The sequence below is a fragment of the Scatophagus argus genome, chromosome 2 (assembly GCF_020382885.2).
Source record: "Scatophagus argus isolate fScaArg1 chromosome 2, fScaArg1.pri, whole genome shotgun sequence".
NCBI lineage: Eukaryota > Metazoa > Chordata > Actinopteri > Scatophagidae > Scatophagus > Scatophagus argus.
In genome coordinates, this window is record NC_058494.1 from 15,928,053 (window position 1) to 15,945,294 (window position 17,242).

The 17,242-nt window shown below is 43.5% G+C and overlaps 1 protein-coding gene across 4 annotated transcripts in view; it reads right to left on the minus strand.

Annotated features, from left to right (window-relative positions):
* Positions 1–17,242, minus strand: part of slit2 (slit homolog 2 (Drosophila)) — an 82,790-nt gene that overhangs the window by 27,179 nt on the left and 38,369 nt on the right. For all 4 annotated transcript variants that reach the window (XM_046413794.1, XM_046413783.1, XM_046413788.1 and 1 more), the window contains exons 5-10: positions 4,475–4,546; positions 3,397–3,468; positions 2,443–2,514; positions 2,025–2,188; positions 1,436–1,574; positions 14–85 (exon numbers count right to left, since the gene is read on the minus strand). In XM_046413794.1, the coding sequence (XP_046269750.1) occupies positions 14–85; positions 1,436–1,574; positions 2,025–2,188; positions 2,443–2,514; positions 3,397–3,468; positions 4,475–4,546 (591 nt within the window). The remainder of the gene's footprint in view (positions 1–13; positions 86–1,435; positions 1,575–2,024; positions 2,189–2,442; positions 2,515–3,396; positions 3,469–4,474; positions 4,547–17,242) is intronic.

Here is a 17,242-nt window from a genome sequence, read left to right on the forward strand (position 1 = left end):
CTCATCTACTCACATCCTGCGCAGCTTCTTGTATGGAGAAAAGGCTCCAGCTGGGATCACCTTGATGGCGTTCTGCTCCAGTCGTCTGGAACCAAACATACACACAGACCACTGAGGAATGACATTAACATTCTCATATCACAGTGCTATCTCTGCTGTATCCTTGACTGCTGCTCATTCCCAGGGGCTCTGGCAAAAGGGAACATTTCCAGATAAGGCACTTTGATGACCGTTGCCAAAGTCTGTCACATCCCTCTGAACTTTTGCCCTTCTAAACGTGTACAGTCAGACGTACGTGCAAGTAAACACACCCTTAACTATCTGGGCAATGTTCCATTAAGTGCCGGTCTGACTCTGAGTCAGTCAGGGTCCAAACAATTCAAGCCAGGCCAAGAGAGAGAAAGCAAGTGAGAGGCGGCAAACAAAACAGACACGAACAACCATTCTCTAAACATTTCACATGTCTGGTCACTATGACAAGGAAAGCAATGGAACATGATTTGCAAACCAACATTCTATTGTGAAACATTTCCCGAAAATGAGTTTGGTTTTCATTTACTGTTCTCTTCTGTTCAGCTCCACTCCAGTTGTTTCTTCAGCACTAACAGGTTTGACTGATCACACAGGAGCACTGTATTGTATTGTTTTCTGTTTTATGCCATTTGGGGCAAGCCCAACTGAAGTCTTGAAGTCTTGCAAAAACACATCGCAAGTCAAGAGTCAAGTCAACCAACACAAGTTCAAGACAAATCTAAAATCAATAGAATGCAGTTCAAGTTTGAAGTCCTGACAAAGCAGGTCTCAAGTCCAAATAAAGTCCCAAGTCTTGTCAAAGCATGTTGCAACAAAAGTCCCAAATCAAATGAGACAAATCCAAGTGTCAAATCAATCGAGGCAGATCTCAAGTCAAATCGTTCTTACAGCTGTTATTTATTTTTTCCGGGAATTTTACCAGGCCAGAAGTTGAGGCTTGAATGTTTCTGTTCAATTCAAGTCTTTATAGTCAAGTCTCAAATCCTCATCTTTGTGACTCAAATCAAGTCTCATCTTTTTCACTTTAAATGTGCTGCCTCTAATCATCTCTCTCTTTTCTTGATGCCCACTTTAGAAAGAGATATGATCTCTCTTGTCCTTCAGATTAATCTTTCAATTCTTCCTCCCTCATCCCTTCATTATTTTCTTAAGCAGGGAAGAGCTGCATGACCAGCCTTTCTCATTTCACAGATGTGTGGTTTTATTCCACTGCACAGAGAAAAAGAGAAGTAGTGAAACAGAAAGGTGGAAGGAGACAACGAAGGAAATTGGGGAGAAGCACAGTGAAAGAGGAAGAGAAATATCACTGCACCAAGCACTGATGCAAGAGTTTATGTGTGCATGTAAATGCACGTGGAGCACAGCGGGCGTATGTGTGTGTGCTTGTACATGTATGCCTTACATCTCAGTAATGGTTTCTGGCAGGTTGGTGGGTATTTCTGTTAGTCCCTTCCCTCTGCAGTCTACGATGTTGTTACTGCAGGTGCAGGACTCCGGGCACTGTAACACACTGCAGGAGGAAGATGACGACGACTGGTGACCTACACAGAGAGAGACAGAGGGCCAGTATTATCCATGGATAATAGGTATGCTTGGTGTAAAACCCAAAGGCAAAGGACACTGAAGCTGACAGATTTCGGTGAAGAAAATCAAAGTGTGATACGGCAGCCAAGCAAAAAAGTGTGCAGGTGTGAGAGAGAGAGAGATACTGCCCCAAAATGTGATAGTGACCTTGTCTAGCTACAGTTTTATTTTTAATCTTGCGCCCTTTCAAATACAGTGATGTGCAGAAAATCAGCACATATTTTAGCATGTGGGGTCATAGCCAAGCTGTGTAATGGAAGATGAATACTTGCCTTCGTCCCCATCTTGAAAAGCATGAGCAAAAGACAGCAAGAAAAATGAGAAAAAGATGGGTTTGCTACTGTGAAACAGCAAGCGGATGTCAGTCACCAAATAGACAACGGAGCAAATACGTCAACTCAACCTACCTGTGCAGACAAATTCCCTCTTCTGCACCTCAGCTACGTTGTGCCCCCTCAAGTGCGGCGGGGCCATGCATTGGGTGTAAAGACCCAGGCGGGGGCGCTGTCGCAGCCACTCTGACAGCCAGGCCACGTGGCAATCACACTGCAGGTTGTTGGAGTGCAGACGACTGGGGAAGAGAGGGACGAGGAGGAGGGAGGAGAGGGGATGTGGCGATCACAGGAACAGGGGGGGCGGCAGACAGGTGGCAAGAACAGGTGGGGGGAGGGAGAGCAGAAATAATAGATTTGAGGACGAGGGGAGACGGGAGGGGTGGACAGAGGAGTACAGATCGATCAATCAATTGAACAAACAGGCACGGATGAGAGGAATATGTCCCCTCGAGTCGACAGTGTGTACCAAATACTCAGCGGTGGCACTTACAAGGTCCTGAGCTTCGGCATGTGGTTGAAACTGGCCACAGACAGTCGGCTGATGTTGTTGTTGTTGAGGGTGCTGAGGAAAGAAAAGAGAAAAAAAAACACAGCCTGATATTGATTCATTGGTCTCTTCTGCAATCACAAAGGTTGTTGTACTCAGACACAGAGAAGCAAAATATAGTAGGGAAGCTGAACTGTCTGTATGTCTGAATGTCATGTAATCAGATTTATTTTGACAGGTAAATCCTGTCAACTAAACTGTCTTTCAATGAAGTCATGCCTAAGACAATTAATTTGCTAACTGTAGCTCTCTTATCTGCAGTCTCATTTGATTAAAACCACCTCCTGCGTTCCCTGCTCTTCATCATTTTTTTGATTAATCTCACAAAATGATCATTACAGCAATATGTTGGATACACCAACAATTACACACCCTGAAAATCTCAAATTTAGGTGAAGTTGACTGCGGTCATAACTGAAATTTGACCGAGCTTCAAGCTACTCCTTGTGCATCTATTTACAACAGAGCATATTCGTTATTTTTACATTGTTATTTTTAGCTTGAAAATTAAATTAAATGGTGTAAATTAAAATTAAATTAAAGGTCAAAATTAAATGTACATCTATTGACTTTAAAGTCAAAGCAATGTGCTTTTGCCTCACAATACAGTGAAAATAATGATCTATCATTAAAAACATCAACAAGCTTTTCAGTCAGGCTAACTTTAGGACAGACAAGGGTTGCAGTGCCACTAAAGACGTGGTGATCAGTAAAATTAATTATATGCTGATAACGATTATATATGAAACTGCCCTTTTTCAGGAAGCCGCACAGGCAATGCAGTCTCTTAAAGGTCAACGAGGATATTAGCTGTTCCTTGTCCCGCTGCTGTTAGTGTTCATCATTCACCAAAGCTCTGCTGTTGTTAGCAGGGTGTCTGAATAAACAAGTACTCACAGCACTTCCAGGTCACGTAACGCTCGGAAAGCTCCATCTTCAATACAGCTGATGTGGTTGTAGTCCAACTGGCTGCACACACACACACACACACACAGAGAGAGGGAGAGAGAGAGAGAGAGAGAGAGGAAAGACAGAAAAAAGGAAGCGGCTGTAAGATGTAAAAGTGTCTAACAGTATGTCTTCAGGTGAAATTCAAGCCAGACAGACAGCTACAGAAGAAACTGCATCAACTGCCCCTGGTGAACTCATCTGCAACCTCTCTGTACCTTCCTTTTCACTCAGTCCTTTTCTCTTTTGCTTTAGTTCTGTCTCCTGAGCTCATTGTTCTTTGTAGATGTATTTCTCCATGTATTTATCTCTGTATCCATTCCCAGTTCCTGCTGTCTTCTATCTGAGGTCTAATTTGTATGCGCTGCTCTTTACCTTTTCCTCTCTCTCTCTCTCTCTCTCTCTCTCTCTCTCTCTCTCTGTCTCCCCTTTTCTCAGAATCACTTTGCTGAAACAATTTAATTAAGACATAAGGACAGTAAATCATGTGCTGTCACCCGCACGCTAATGCGCAGGCGCGTGCACAAACACACACACACACACACACACACACATTGCCTTGTCCTTTTATAATAATTGCAAGGCATTTAAAAAAAACAGGATGCGGAGAAATAGTCGAAAAATCCATATATCTAGAATTACTGCCGGGCAATTACTTTACCTGCAAAATGAACTACAATTATCTTTAATCATTATAGCTATGACTGAGGCAAAACAAAGGGAGAAAACAGCAGAAATGCCACATGAGGTGACATCCATAGCACACACACACACACACACACACACACACACACACCTACAGCTGCTAATGAGCAGCGGTGCCGGTCAATACAGCAAGCAGGAGGCACATGACATTTAACACAATGAAATATTGATGCGCAGGCACAAGGGGGTTGTGCACATTTGCAAACACATTGAAAAGCAAGAGGCACAAGCATGCACATATGCGCAAATGCACAAATGCATGCACACACTACACTCACATACATGGAAAGTATTGCAAAAGCAAAAAAAAAGTCCAACTTACAGGTTCTTGATCTCCACAGCTCCCCTGAAGGCTTTCCTCGGAACTCCCTGAATCTGGTTCTCGCTGAGATCACTGGACGCAGACACAGAGAGAGAGAAAAAGGGAGAAAGATAAAGAAGGCGGCAGAGAGTTAAGCCAAGCTGTCACAGAGCCACTTGCTTTGCAGCACAAGTACTTGATGTAATCACCAAAATGCAGCGGGGGAACTTCAGAACCAGACAGATCATCTGCAAAATTGAGTTCCTTGCACACAGTGTACACTCCTTCTCCAAATATAATCAGCTGTCTCTATTCATCTCTCAGTGACACAAAAAATGCTTCCTCTGACAGGTATCCACGCATCTGGAGCCAGACGCAATTCAATTGTCTGCTTTAAACATCCGTCCAGCTCAGGTACTTGAGGCTACAAGTGCTTAAACAACCTGTAGGGGGCACTAGTGACCTCTGCTTCCCTCAGAGCTTCCTCTTCCTCCTCTCATCTCCCCCACTCATCTCTCCCTTGCTCCCCCCCGCCAAGCCCCCGCCTTCCTCTGCTTTTAAGGAGTGAGTGATGGACGTGTGTGTGTGTGTGTGTGTGTGTGTGTGTGTGTGTGTAACTATGAGCACTGGGGCTTCACAAAGATTTAATTTTCAGCCACTTTGACCAAGCTGCAGCTTGATAGAAAACAACAAAAAGAAACACACTAAATTTACTGCAGTAATATGTGTTCACATTATCCTCACACGAGCACATAAATACACACATGAACAGGTGTCTCACATTAACTAAATCTGCTGCCTGCTGCTGGGTGAAAGACATGCTATCACTGGTTGGTATAGCAACTTGATTTAGAGAGGGACACACGCACGTAGGTGCTGAAGGATGTACACACAAATAGTTACATGAAACGAGGTGTGAAGCACACGCAAATATAAATAGAGTAACGTGAAGTAGAGAGAATGAATTCAGCTCTCTGGAAGATGCAGATGTATCAGACAATGTTAAATGTGGGTTTTAAAAAAAAAAATTAACCGCATCATCTCATCATGAGAGAAATGAATCAACATCACTGGAAACCGCACACTGCTGTGTGTGTGTGTGTGTGTGTGTGTGTGTGTCTGTCCTGCTGCCGAGTTCCAGACAGACTATTTGACCTTTCACCATTGACCTTCCAGCTCTTGACCTCCACCATGCTAATCGGCTAGCAGCTAAAGCCCAGCCACATTCCTCACATTCTAGTTGGTGTGATCATATAATCAGTGCTGCAGTGTTTTCCACCTGCTGCTTCTATACCTGTGTGTGGAGTGATGATTGGTTGGCATGAATAAGAAAAAACTGTCAGAGAGGGTGTTTAAAAGACTGAGAATACTTAGTGCCTGTATCCTTGTTCTTGAGGATCACGTTTTGTAACCTTAATGTCCAACTGAAGTGACAAAACTAGTCCTGTTAAGACATGAACCTAGTGGGACCGTAGCTTATTAGAAAAGGAACAGATGTTAGCATGTTTGCTGCTGGAGGAAAAGGACTTCGCTGTTCTGCATCTACACCTCCTGACTATGACATGTGCAGGTACATGCTGGCTAGCCAGCTAGCACCCAGGACTGTAAGAATTACAACTGTAGAAGTTTGTCTTTGCCCAGTTGCAGGACAAAATATGTGCAAAATATGAGGGAGATGTTGTGGTTGGGTTGCTGCAGTTAATAGTCTGACTTTTTTGACATCCATCTACACTAGATTCAGGCTTTAATATATATGTATATAATATTAGACAGCATAATTCAGCCACCAAATGCAAATTTTGCTCAGTGTCTCCACAGTATACTGCTGTAACCATTACCTCCCCCCAAATACCCTTTGATTTTGAATTTGTTTTCCAGTCCAGAAAAGTGTGAGTCACCCTAAATCATGAGTGAACCACAACGATGGAAATGAGCTCTAAATATTTTGGGAACCCATTTCACTTTGGGTCCTCTGCAGTCAACTCAGACTAAATGGGATTTGTCAGGCTTTGTTCTGCGATCCAATTCCAACAGTGCTAACACTAGACTAACCTCGTATTTCTGTTTTGAAGGTTTAAGAATAGCTTTGTTAAAACAACAGGCCTGTTAATTCCAGCATGTTATAAGCATTACTGGGCAACTGACACTAAAACAGGACCCTGTTCTTATTTAAAACTGCAACGAATTTAATGCTATGCTTCTGATATCTTTTGCAAATGACTGGATAAAATCGGATTTCTTTGACCGTTGGTTGGACAAGATGAGCAAGATAAAATCATCAACTCTGGCTCCCTCGGGAAATTATGAGGGGCAAAACAATTGTTATTGGCAGCAAACAGCAAAGAATTCAAGTGACCAAAAAAATGTAAAATGTGACATGCTTGGAAATGAAGAAATAAAGCATTGACAAGTTATTTAATTTCAGATGGACTTCACATACAGTATATAAATGTATAGTCACCTGGACACACACATACACACACAGAGCAAGTTCACATCATGTTTCAGTGCACTCTGATGCAGGGATCAATCAACAGGTTCCTGGAATAAGACAGCGCAAACAGACGTAGATGAAAACGAGGCTTCTCTTCTTTTGTTTTACACAATGCAAACACATGTGCTTCTCCTCATGTCTGTGTACACATACACACACACATACACACACACACACACACAGCGGCTGGTCTGAATCAAATCAAATAGAGTGTATTCTGATACTTTTACAGAGCTGGGGGGGTTTGGAAAACAGCCGTGCTGCTTTAGCTGCTGGAACTCTAAAAAAACCAAATAAACTTTCTGTAAGTGCTCCTTAACCCCCACAACCTCCCCTCATACCCCCCCCCCCCCCCCCCCCCCCCCCACACACACACACACACAGTATGTACCTTGCAGTCTGCAGCTACAGCACTTGCCTATCAGATTAGAAATAAGTAAAAAGTCATTGCCGTGACGAGTCATATGTGAGCAGTTGACAGTTTGACAGTTTTAATGTCTATGTTTTGGGACCTAACTGTGAATGGTGCAGCGCGTGTTCAGCTAATCCTGGCCAGAGTGTGTTTACACACACTTAACATATTCACTTGGGAATCTACAACTCTCTTCTTTGCCACAATTTTAGTAATGCATCTACGGTAAACACCGTCAGAAGGTGGATTTAACCCTAGAACACTAACGTCGGGTGATTTTCACCCACACAATTTTGAAGTGATCGAATTTTACAACCAAATGAAGGGATGTGTTGATACTTTCGACCAAATGTGTGCTCAGTACAGCTGTGAAAGAAAAACCAAGAGGTGGCCACTGTGTGTCCTATATGGCATGATGAACGCTGGTGTGATAAACTGTATTTTATCCGAGATATTATATCGGGTAAAATATACCCAACGTTAGTGATGGTGTTACTACTTTTAACGTTAGTGTTCTAGGGTTAAGTAAAAGACTGGTGCACGAGAGAGGTGAAGTTGTGTGTGTGCATGTAGGACCGCATATTCCTGTAGCTGTCGTGTCTAGTGACAACTTGCCTTACTTATGAGGAAAAAATGCAAGTCTCCATAATGTAAATCATTAAATATTAGGGTGAAGACTTGCCTTAAGGTTAGGTTGAGGTTAGAGTTAGGATGCACATACTCACACCTACACATCCAGCCGAACATGCATGCACATGTGATTGGCAGTTTGGGTTAGGTTTGGGGCTCTTAAGGAAGTGCAGGAGGCCACTCTAAACCCTATTCATCACTTAGACCACCAGAGAGAGAGTGAGAGTAAGAAAGTGGGTGAATAAAAAAGCTTTAGCCTGACTAGGAAATTGACTTCTCTGGGACTTAGGAGTGGATTTTTTTCCTCAGTTTGGCGCCAAGGCACCTGATTCAATTTCATCTTTAGTTAAATCGTTTGGTCGATGTCCCACCTACCACTTTCCTTCTCTTTCTCCCAATATCCCTCTCTGGCTTCCTCTCCTGTTGACCTTTGCCTTTCCATTCTCTTCTCTCTCTCTCTCTCTCTCTCTCTCTCTCTCTCTCGCTCTTCCTTTCCTCCTGTCTTGTTTTTGGACTTCCCCAAGGTTTAACCCCTCACCTCTGCCCCTGTGCCTAAACCAGGAGGTTACCTTCATTAAAAGAGGCTCCTGCTGGGTCCCGGTGCGTGTGCGTGTGCGTGCATGCAAGTTTGTAACTGTGTGTGTCTTTGTTTGAAGGGGCGGGAGGCATTAAATGCACACAGGAATTATATCACGCTGCTAGGTTAGGAACTGTCTGACGCACACACACACGCGGTCATGGTGCTACACCCCGATGATACACATGCTTTGCACTAACTGTCCAGTCCAGTGACTAAAAATCCTCGGCTTAACTTAACTCGACTCAGCAGAGGGATGGTGTCTCGAGCAGATGTTGGTTGTGATGCACAATTTGCTGACCAAAAGAGGAAGAAGATGAGGGGATTTAGCAGTTTTCATATTGCGCTGGTGTTTCACTGGCCCTACAAACAAAAGTATGAACGCACATCATTTTCACATGCGGTTTTAACAATGAGACAGAATCTTGTGGACGTAGTCTTTTTCTACATCCTCTGACCTTCCGCTTTGTCTGTTTTTCTCACCTCTGGTGGCCCTGTTTGTGTGTGTGTGTGTATACGTGTGTGTATGTGTGTCTGTGCGCGCGTTACAGAGTCAGGTCTCCAGTGTTAAGAGCTTAGTGCTGCTTTTCTAAAGGGTCTTTTCACAGTGAGAGGAGCTTTTGACGCCCTGCGTGTCTAAGAAGACCTGGGCATGAAAGAGCAGCACTCAATTCTCACACATGCACCCCTCATCCTTCCCCTCCTCCCTTCCTTTCTCTCTCACGCTGGACACACACACACACAGACACACACACACACGCATGCACACTCTTACCTACTGTTATACAGTTTCTGAACCTCTTTTGTACATGCCCTACTGCCACGAGATTCTTCCCAGGTCCAGCAGACTGGGGGTTCCCGTGGATCTATATACAAATGTGTGTCTGTGTGCGACCGGGTATGGGCCGAAGTTGGCAGAGCAGTAAACTAATCATCTTGTTCAAATCCCTTTCGGAGACCTTAATCCTATTAAGTATAAGAATGTGTGAATAGGCAAAGACAGAGCTGGAAAGAGTCAAAAAGGAAAAAGGAAGAGAAACTGGATGGACAGCAAAGGGAGCGAAATGTGAATTCATAAGAGAAGATGGACACTTGGTGAGGGAAGGAGGGAGTTTTGGTTTTGGTAGAGGGGTGTTTAGGACATGACATGTCATGGAAAAAGACCATGACTGAAGTGAGACTGGGATTCTCTGAGTGCGTGTGGATCCTTTCATTAATTCAGGGAGCAATGCCATGAAGTGGACCCCCCAAAGATCACACTTCTGTGAGCAATTAGAAGAAAGACTCCCAAAGAAAAGAGAGGAGATGAGGGGTAAGAAAAGGAGTGGGAGGAGCAGGAGAAGAGGAGGCTTGGTGAAGACAATGTAGAGGATTATTGAACACAGCCGGCCAGGACTGGCACCTGAGAATGTGGAGGAATGTGTGTGTGTGTGTGTGTGTGTGTGTGTGTGTGGTGGTGAATTGCTGGTTTTTAAGTGTGTCTTGGAAATCTTGGGTGGCAGAATTTTAAAAACCATCCATGCAGGATATGATAAGCAAAATCTTACTATTATCTCTTATTATGCAGAATCACACACACCCTCCCACGCACACACAGACAGCCTCGTCTTTCAGCCTCTCTTCAGTCGCTATCTTCTAAACTAATATTGACTCTGCTCATGAATGACAGATCTCCAGTCTTCCTCCTTCTCCTCCTCTTTCCATCTCATTGTCTGCTTCACTTATTCACCATCATGCCTCGCACACATACTTTAAATGCCAGGTAAGAGGGTTGCTATGGTTACCGGACCAGGGTGGACACCTGGGGGACATTTCGACTTGACGGAGAGGGTGTCCCCTGTGTGTGCGTGACTGTGGCTGTCTGGATAGCAGGGATGTCAATCTGCCAGAAAAGATCTGTGTGTGTGTGTTGCCTCCACAAGTTGTAACATTGCAAAGCACCCAGTTTACAAAAAGCTCTTGTGGTAGCAGCTGTGTTATTTTTGCTGGTTTTGTTTTGCAACGTTTCTTCCTTTATACTATGAATACAGGCGGCAAAGCCAAGATGATTGCTTGGTAGAAATGCTACATTCTGCCTACTGATTTCCTACACAAATAGCTCCTGCTCTTTCCATTCAGCTACCAAGCGTTTTTGTAGTGAGCTCTTAACAAAGCCAACTGTAAGCTGCTTGCCAGACTTGTAAGACAAGTGTCTTGTGGCTGAGGAAAGGACATAGTCAACAGACATCTCTTGTCACATCTATATTGTAAGATTAACTGGTTAAATAATAAAGCTGAAAAAATAAAGATCAGGTATAGTGTGTGTGTGTGTGTGTGTGTAAAAGTGTAAAAGCATGTTTAAAACCAGACTGATTACGTTGCTTTCCAACCCAGGAACAGATTAGTCAGCGGTCTGAGGCCATGACATCATCAGAAATGTTTACACATGTAATTATAGACAAGTGAGGAATACATCTGTTGCGCGCGCACACACACACACACACACACAGAGGAGAAATGGACAGCGGCTTGCAGTAATACAGTAATTGCATATGAGGAGAGCTGAGAAGCACTCCGTAACAGGGACACGGTTTCCCTCTAAATATCTGATGATGATACTTAGATTTAAAGCTGCCTCAACAGAAAGGCCTGTCACGCTGTGCACCTGTGCTCCCCTTTCTGAGACAATTTCAAGATATACTTTTACCTAGAAGGGGGCAGACTATCCAATAGGAAAACATTTTTTCCATGCATACAGATGGCAGGAACAAGAACATGAGTTTGCTGATCTACGCAGCCCACATGCTTACAGTCTCCAGGTACACGCAGACCCTCTCTGCATCACACTGAAATCAGTTTTAGTGGTAATGGATCATCATGAGAATAACTGTGCATAGTAAATAAACTATACAAACACTGATTGAAGCTTGACTGAAGGCTCTTCTTGCCACAGCTCAGCACATGATTCAGAGTGGGATTATCTAAAGTAGCAATTCACCACAAGACAGTGAGGGTTGCCTGATGTTTTTGTGCTTTTTGTGGAAATACGTTGTCAGCAAAGTTCATAGTTCTGCTTGCAGTATGTGTCATTAATCTTAATGAATAAATCTTGCTCAAATGGTGACAAAACCAGATCCTGTTGGACAATTGGTGAGCAATGATTTAACCAGAAGGCAATGCTAGTGAGCTTAGCAATAAGCAAGTACTGCAGAAGAAAATGGCATCCAACACTCATATTTCCAGGCCTCTAACTATGCTGGTTTGCAATGAGCTTAACAGATGAGTCGATCAACAGAAAATTAATCATAATTCATAAAAGTAAAAAAAAGGAATAACATGGTTCTCAGGTCTGCATTGTCAGTATTTGGTGTTTTTTACACTGTAGTAAACTGTTTGAGTGAACTCAAACTCTTTGGGTTTTGAACTGTTGAGACAAAGACAAAACAAGTCAAATGAAGTTAAGTGCAACATGCACTTTCGCTGTTTTCTTAGATTTTATAACCCCCCAAAAAATAAACTGATAATTCAAGACAATAACTGGTATATCAACCGACAATGAAAATAATCATTAGTCTAATCTACAAAGCAGGTGCTTTAGCTGCTCCTTCTTTAGTCGTCAGTCTTACTGCATGTGTCTGGGAACAGATACAGCTGCTACAGATTGGCACACCTGTGATCCAGAGGTTAATCCTCACTTTAAGTATATTTTCTGCCATTTAGGCCGCTTAGCTACAGCCTGTCAACACAGGTGAACGTGAATGAATACTTAATGCTTTGTCAGCACCATAGCTGACATGTTGCTTTTACCACTTCATCTGTATCGCCAAGGTGTCAGTCATGGTGCTGTTATGTAACTTTCAAAACACAACATGGCAACAGAGTCATGACTAAATGTAACAGAAATATGCAAAAGTAGTTGCTGGTTGCTGCCCATACTGTCTAGTAAAATAAAAATGAATTTGGGTATATCTGTGATTGACGTTTTGACCTGTCCTCTGATCAGTTTGCAGTCGGACCTTTTCCCAGACTCAGACACAGAACAAAGTAGTTGAGTTTGCCCTCATCCTGCTTTGATATTTTAAGCACAGAAGAAACAAATATTTTTAACGTCACATCCTAGATCCCTGCTCTCCGTCGATTTTTCTGGTCCATACTTTCCCTCCTCTCCTCTTTCCCTCTTTCTCCCTCTCTCTCTCCCACATCCTCTCCTCCCTCCACCGCCCTCCTTTGCCCTGCTCCCTGTGTAATGAGTCTAATCCATCAGCCAGACAGTATTAATCGTATTCCGATAGCAGTGTGTTCACTCGTTGCTCGCTGCTGTCTTGATCTCTACGAGTCAATAACCCTCGCTCTAACACCTACACACTGCATATGACAGATGTGTGTGTGTGTGTGTGTGTGTGTGTGTGAATTTTAAAACCAGCTCAGCACTATGACCAAATTTATTGCAGTCTTTGCCTGGAAGAGCATCCAAAACACACAAGAGATGTAGACACAGACACACACACCACAGCTAAAATGACCACCGCTGGATGTGTTGCCAGACCACTCGGTTGCCACAAAGTCTTGGTTAGTGACATCATATCCTTTTCCTGTTTGCCTCTTACATTGCCTTACAATAATAAATAGAACAGATAAATAGAAAGTGACAGCATATGGACGCGTGTCTAGGCCTGTGCACGTGTGTGTGTGTGTGTCTGTGTGTCTCTGTGTGTGTGTGCTTTGGTCTGCAAGTCCTTTGCCAGGTCAGAAAGTTTTTCACCAGCGCTTTTGACCTGATCTGCCACAAACTCCGTGACCCAATAAGCTGAAGCAGCCTCCTCCCTTCTTGTCTGCCTCCTTTCCACTTAAAAACCCCAACATATCACAAAAAAAATATCCTCTCACAACACGATAATGTATCAGTCTGGAAACCAACAATCCTTTGTCAGTTTCAGACTGAGCTTTTCCATCTATGTTTCTCCCCCACAATTTGCTTCATCCATCAGTCGCTGCACTATTCTCCTGATTGCTCAATGATTACATCGCTCTTTTGATACATCAATCATTCATTCTTTGTATTCATCTGTCATCTGGCTCCGTCAGTCGACCAGAAGCGACGGATTAAAAGTAAAACATTTAACTTTGGGTGGGGGGGAGCTGAGAGACAGTGAGGGCGAACCCACAAGGCCTCATCCTGTATGTGCATTGTATTAGTCTGATTCATGTCATTAAATCAAATTCATTAAAAGCCAACAGCTTCAACATCTGCTGTTTTGTGTGGCCCAATGTGGAAAACAAACAACCGGGGACAACGTCAAAATAAACAACTAAACAGCTCATAAACAATTCAACAACTATGCAATAAAGAGGTCAGTTTTTTCCTCCTCAAACTGTATTTTCAGTATGACTGACAGCTGAGCCTCAGATGAGATGTTTGTGGTTGGGGAGAGTGTTTGTACATGACAAATGAGGAGTAACGTAGTGTATCAGTGGAAAGAGCCGTCAAATGTGTGTGTGTGTGTGTGAGTGTGTGTGTGCAGTTGTAGAGGGTTGCAGTAGAGATGCCTTACTCACCCTGGTGTCATTATTCACAGTTTACAAACCATGACAAGACAGGCCAAGGCAATCACACACACACTTTCCCTCTTTCTCTTTCACACACTCACAGACACACATCCTCTCCTCTTAATTCAACACTGTGTGCGGTTTTGTCTTTCCTTCGCTGTGTTTACCCAGCAGCTTGGAGTGACATGCTGGCGAGGCCTCTTCATGCACACATGCACACAGACGGCACAGACCGACAGACGGACGGACGGACAGACAGACGGACGGACAGAGGGAGAAACTGATGAGTGACTGAATGGTTAACAAAATAACAGGGCAGACCCGAATGCTTCAAAGCTTCCATTGCTGCCATGGTAATCGAATGATTCATTGTTCCTTTGTTTTGTGTTTTGTTTTGTTTTGTTTTTTTTCTTCAAGGGGAAGGAGACATTGCGTCGTTTGCACCAAAACAAAAACTCTCTAAAACAAGCACACGCATGTGATATGAGTGGAGGACAGACAGGATGGTGTCTGCGTTCACAAATGCAGTCCAGCATGCATGGGTCTGAGGCGGCGACAGTGACCTCTCATTCATCTCATTGTTACGATAATATACATAAGTATATATAAGTGAATAACAACTGCAAGTTTAGGAAAGCATGATAGCTTGTGCTGATGATGATCAGCATTCGCCACCAACAGAGCGGATTATTTTCTTCGATTTAGAGAGGCAGCTTTTAGTAATTTTCAATGTTTGGATGCGCGCAGCAAAGTTACTGCAGCAATTACTGTGGGACATTTAAGGTGCAGTTTCTAGGATATGGCCTGAACTTCACTTATATAACTTTGTGTGTAACTAATACCACTTTGTCCTCTGTAAGGGACAACCCCAAGGCCCCTCCGCCCTGAGCTACAGCTGGGAGATGTAACCAAGCAACAAGTTTACTTATTTTCACATGCTCTCTTAGCGTTTAGTCTTATGAGTTGATAAAACAAACCATTGTTACAGCTGTTCTCCTTACTAAACCGAGATTTGCAACCGTCCACCTTCTGAATTAAAGTGTCTCTCTTTTACCAAACTAGGATGAGTTCAACTGCATTTTAACTCATCATAAAACACACTTCACTCAGTCAAGACATAAGTGAAATAACACTCACCAAAATGGTCTTGGTACATCTTTCCATAATCACCTTTTGGTTTTAAATCCTCAATTCACAGAGAAAAATGTGAAAATACTTTGCTGCTTTTGCCTGCTGCTGATGCCAGACTCTCTCTTACTTCTCTTTCACTTCACCTCTTTCCTGGACCCCGCCTGCCGTGTCCTGTTGTCTTGTCATACTCATTGTTGGGCCACAGTAAATCACCTCCGTACTATATGCCCTGCCTTCAAACTACACTCTGCCTGTCTTGGAAGTTGTGTCCAGTCCCAGTCTGGTGTCCAGTCTTGTTCAGGCTGCCACGGTGATTCCCCTGTGATCCAGTCCAGCCACAATCTGGTCAGCTACAGGGCTACTAGTTCCACAGCTTACTAAGCTATAGCTACAGCCACAGATAACTACAAACAAGACAGTGAGCAGCAGTTTGCCGGTAACATTGGTGATATGTTGCCACCTGTATTTTTGAAAGTAGCTCCAAAAATGACATTGCAACCAATCTTATCGGATTCTCAGAGTTCTAAATAATCAATTAAGTTAAGTTGCTGAATAATTCTCTGCCAACTAATTGATCAGTTGACCGGTAAAATGTGTTTTTATCCACTTTTCTACCATATCGTCTTTTCAAAACCCCTAAATTTCCATCTCCAGTCAAATGTGCAAACTTAGTTTTCCTTTCTTCTCCTGCTGTAGTTTCTTTATGTGCTAATTCAAAATGCACATAAAACAGGTGGCTTGAGACGTATTTATAGACAGAATGAGGGAGAGCGAGTCGCTCATCATTGGTTCAATAAGCACAGAGACAGATCACATTTCTCCTGTCAGGGTCTATTAGTGTGTGTGTATATGTTAGAGACAGAAAGTGTTTCCTCCCCCGAGGCCTCTCACTTGAGCTCAGTGTGAGATTGAACCTCTTGTCAATCGTCTGCTCAGGGCTGTTTAGGGCAATGAGGGATTCGTCAGACAGCCGCTCGGCTGCGCGAGGGCGATGAGGCTACGACAGTTTACAGTGTCTGACCCAACACCTGCACAGTGCTTTCAGAGCACAGAGACAGAGGGAGCAAGGAGAGGAGGAGAGGAAGATGGAGGGGAGGGGGCAGGAGGAGAGGACAAAAAGATGGAAGAACAACATTTGTTGCCATTAGAAAGAAATCCAAGCACTATAATAAAAGAACAAATTGGCAGAAAGGCATCGTTTCAGATTTTCTTTTATCACTACTCCACCTCCTCCTCCTCCTCTTTCTCGTTCTTGCTTCAAATCTATTCAAGATGTCTCCAAAGCCCCCTACCAGTCCCCCACCTCACCTCCCCCACCCCTCTGTTTGCCAGCTCCTGGCAATCACAGGCTAGCTGAAATATTCTTCTTCAAATAGTTTCTCTCCGTCAATGTTGTCTTTCTTTCACCACCGTAGAGGCTCGGGTCACACACACTTGTCACTCTGGACCAGCTGTCCTGCACCATCTGTCCACTGTCCGCTCCACGCATACAGACACACAAACACACACACGCGCGCGTGCACACGGCACACTGCAACGCTGGCACAAAAATTTGGCAGTTACTGGCAAAGACACCAGGCCCGATTTATGTTTACTGGGCTGTGTCAAAATAAATACAATAATACGTACATTCAACAATGATAGGAGAAATACAAAGAGTGTGAGACTGAGAGACGAAAGAGAGGTGAAGAGAAAAAAAGAGAGCAAACACTTCCAAACAAAAGCGGAGATCCATTTCCACATGACCAAAGATGAATATGATAAGTCATGCATAATCTGGACTGCTTGTAGGCTTTCTTGGTTGGTTCTTTGGTCTTTTTATGTGTTGACCCAAGCACCATATGTGTTGAAGGGAGCAAAAATGACTCTGAATGATGTGTGTGTGTGTGTGTGTGTGTGTTTGTGTGGGTGTGTGTATGCACACGAGTCCTGCATTCCTATGACCAGCAGCTTGGAAAGACGGGGCATGAAAGCAAACAGTGTTGGCCATTAAGTCTCCTGGACACCAGCCAGACAACA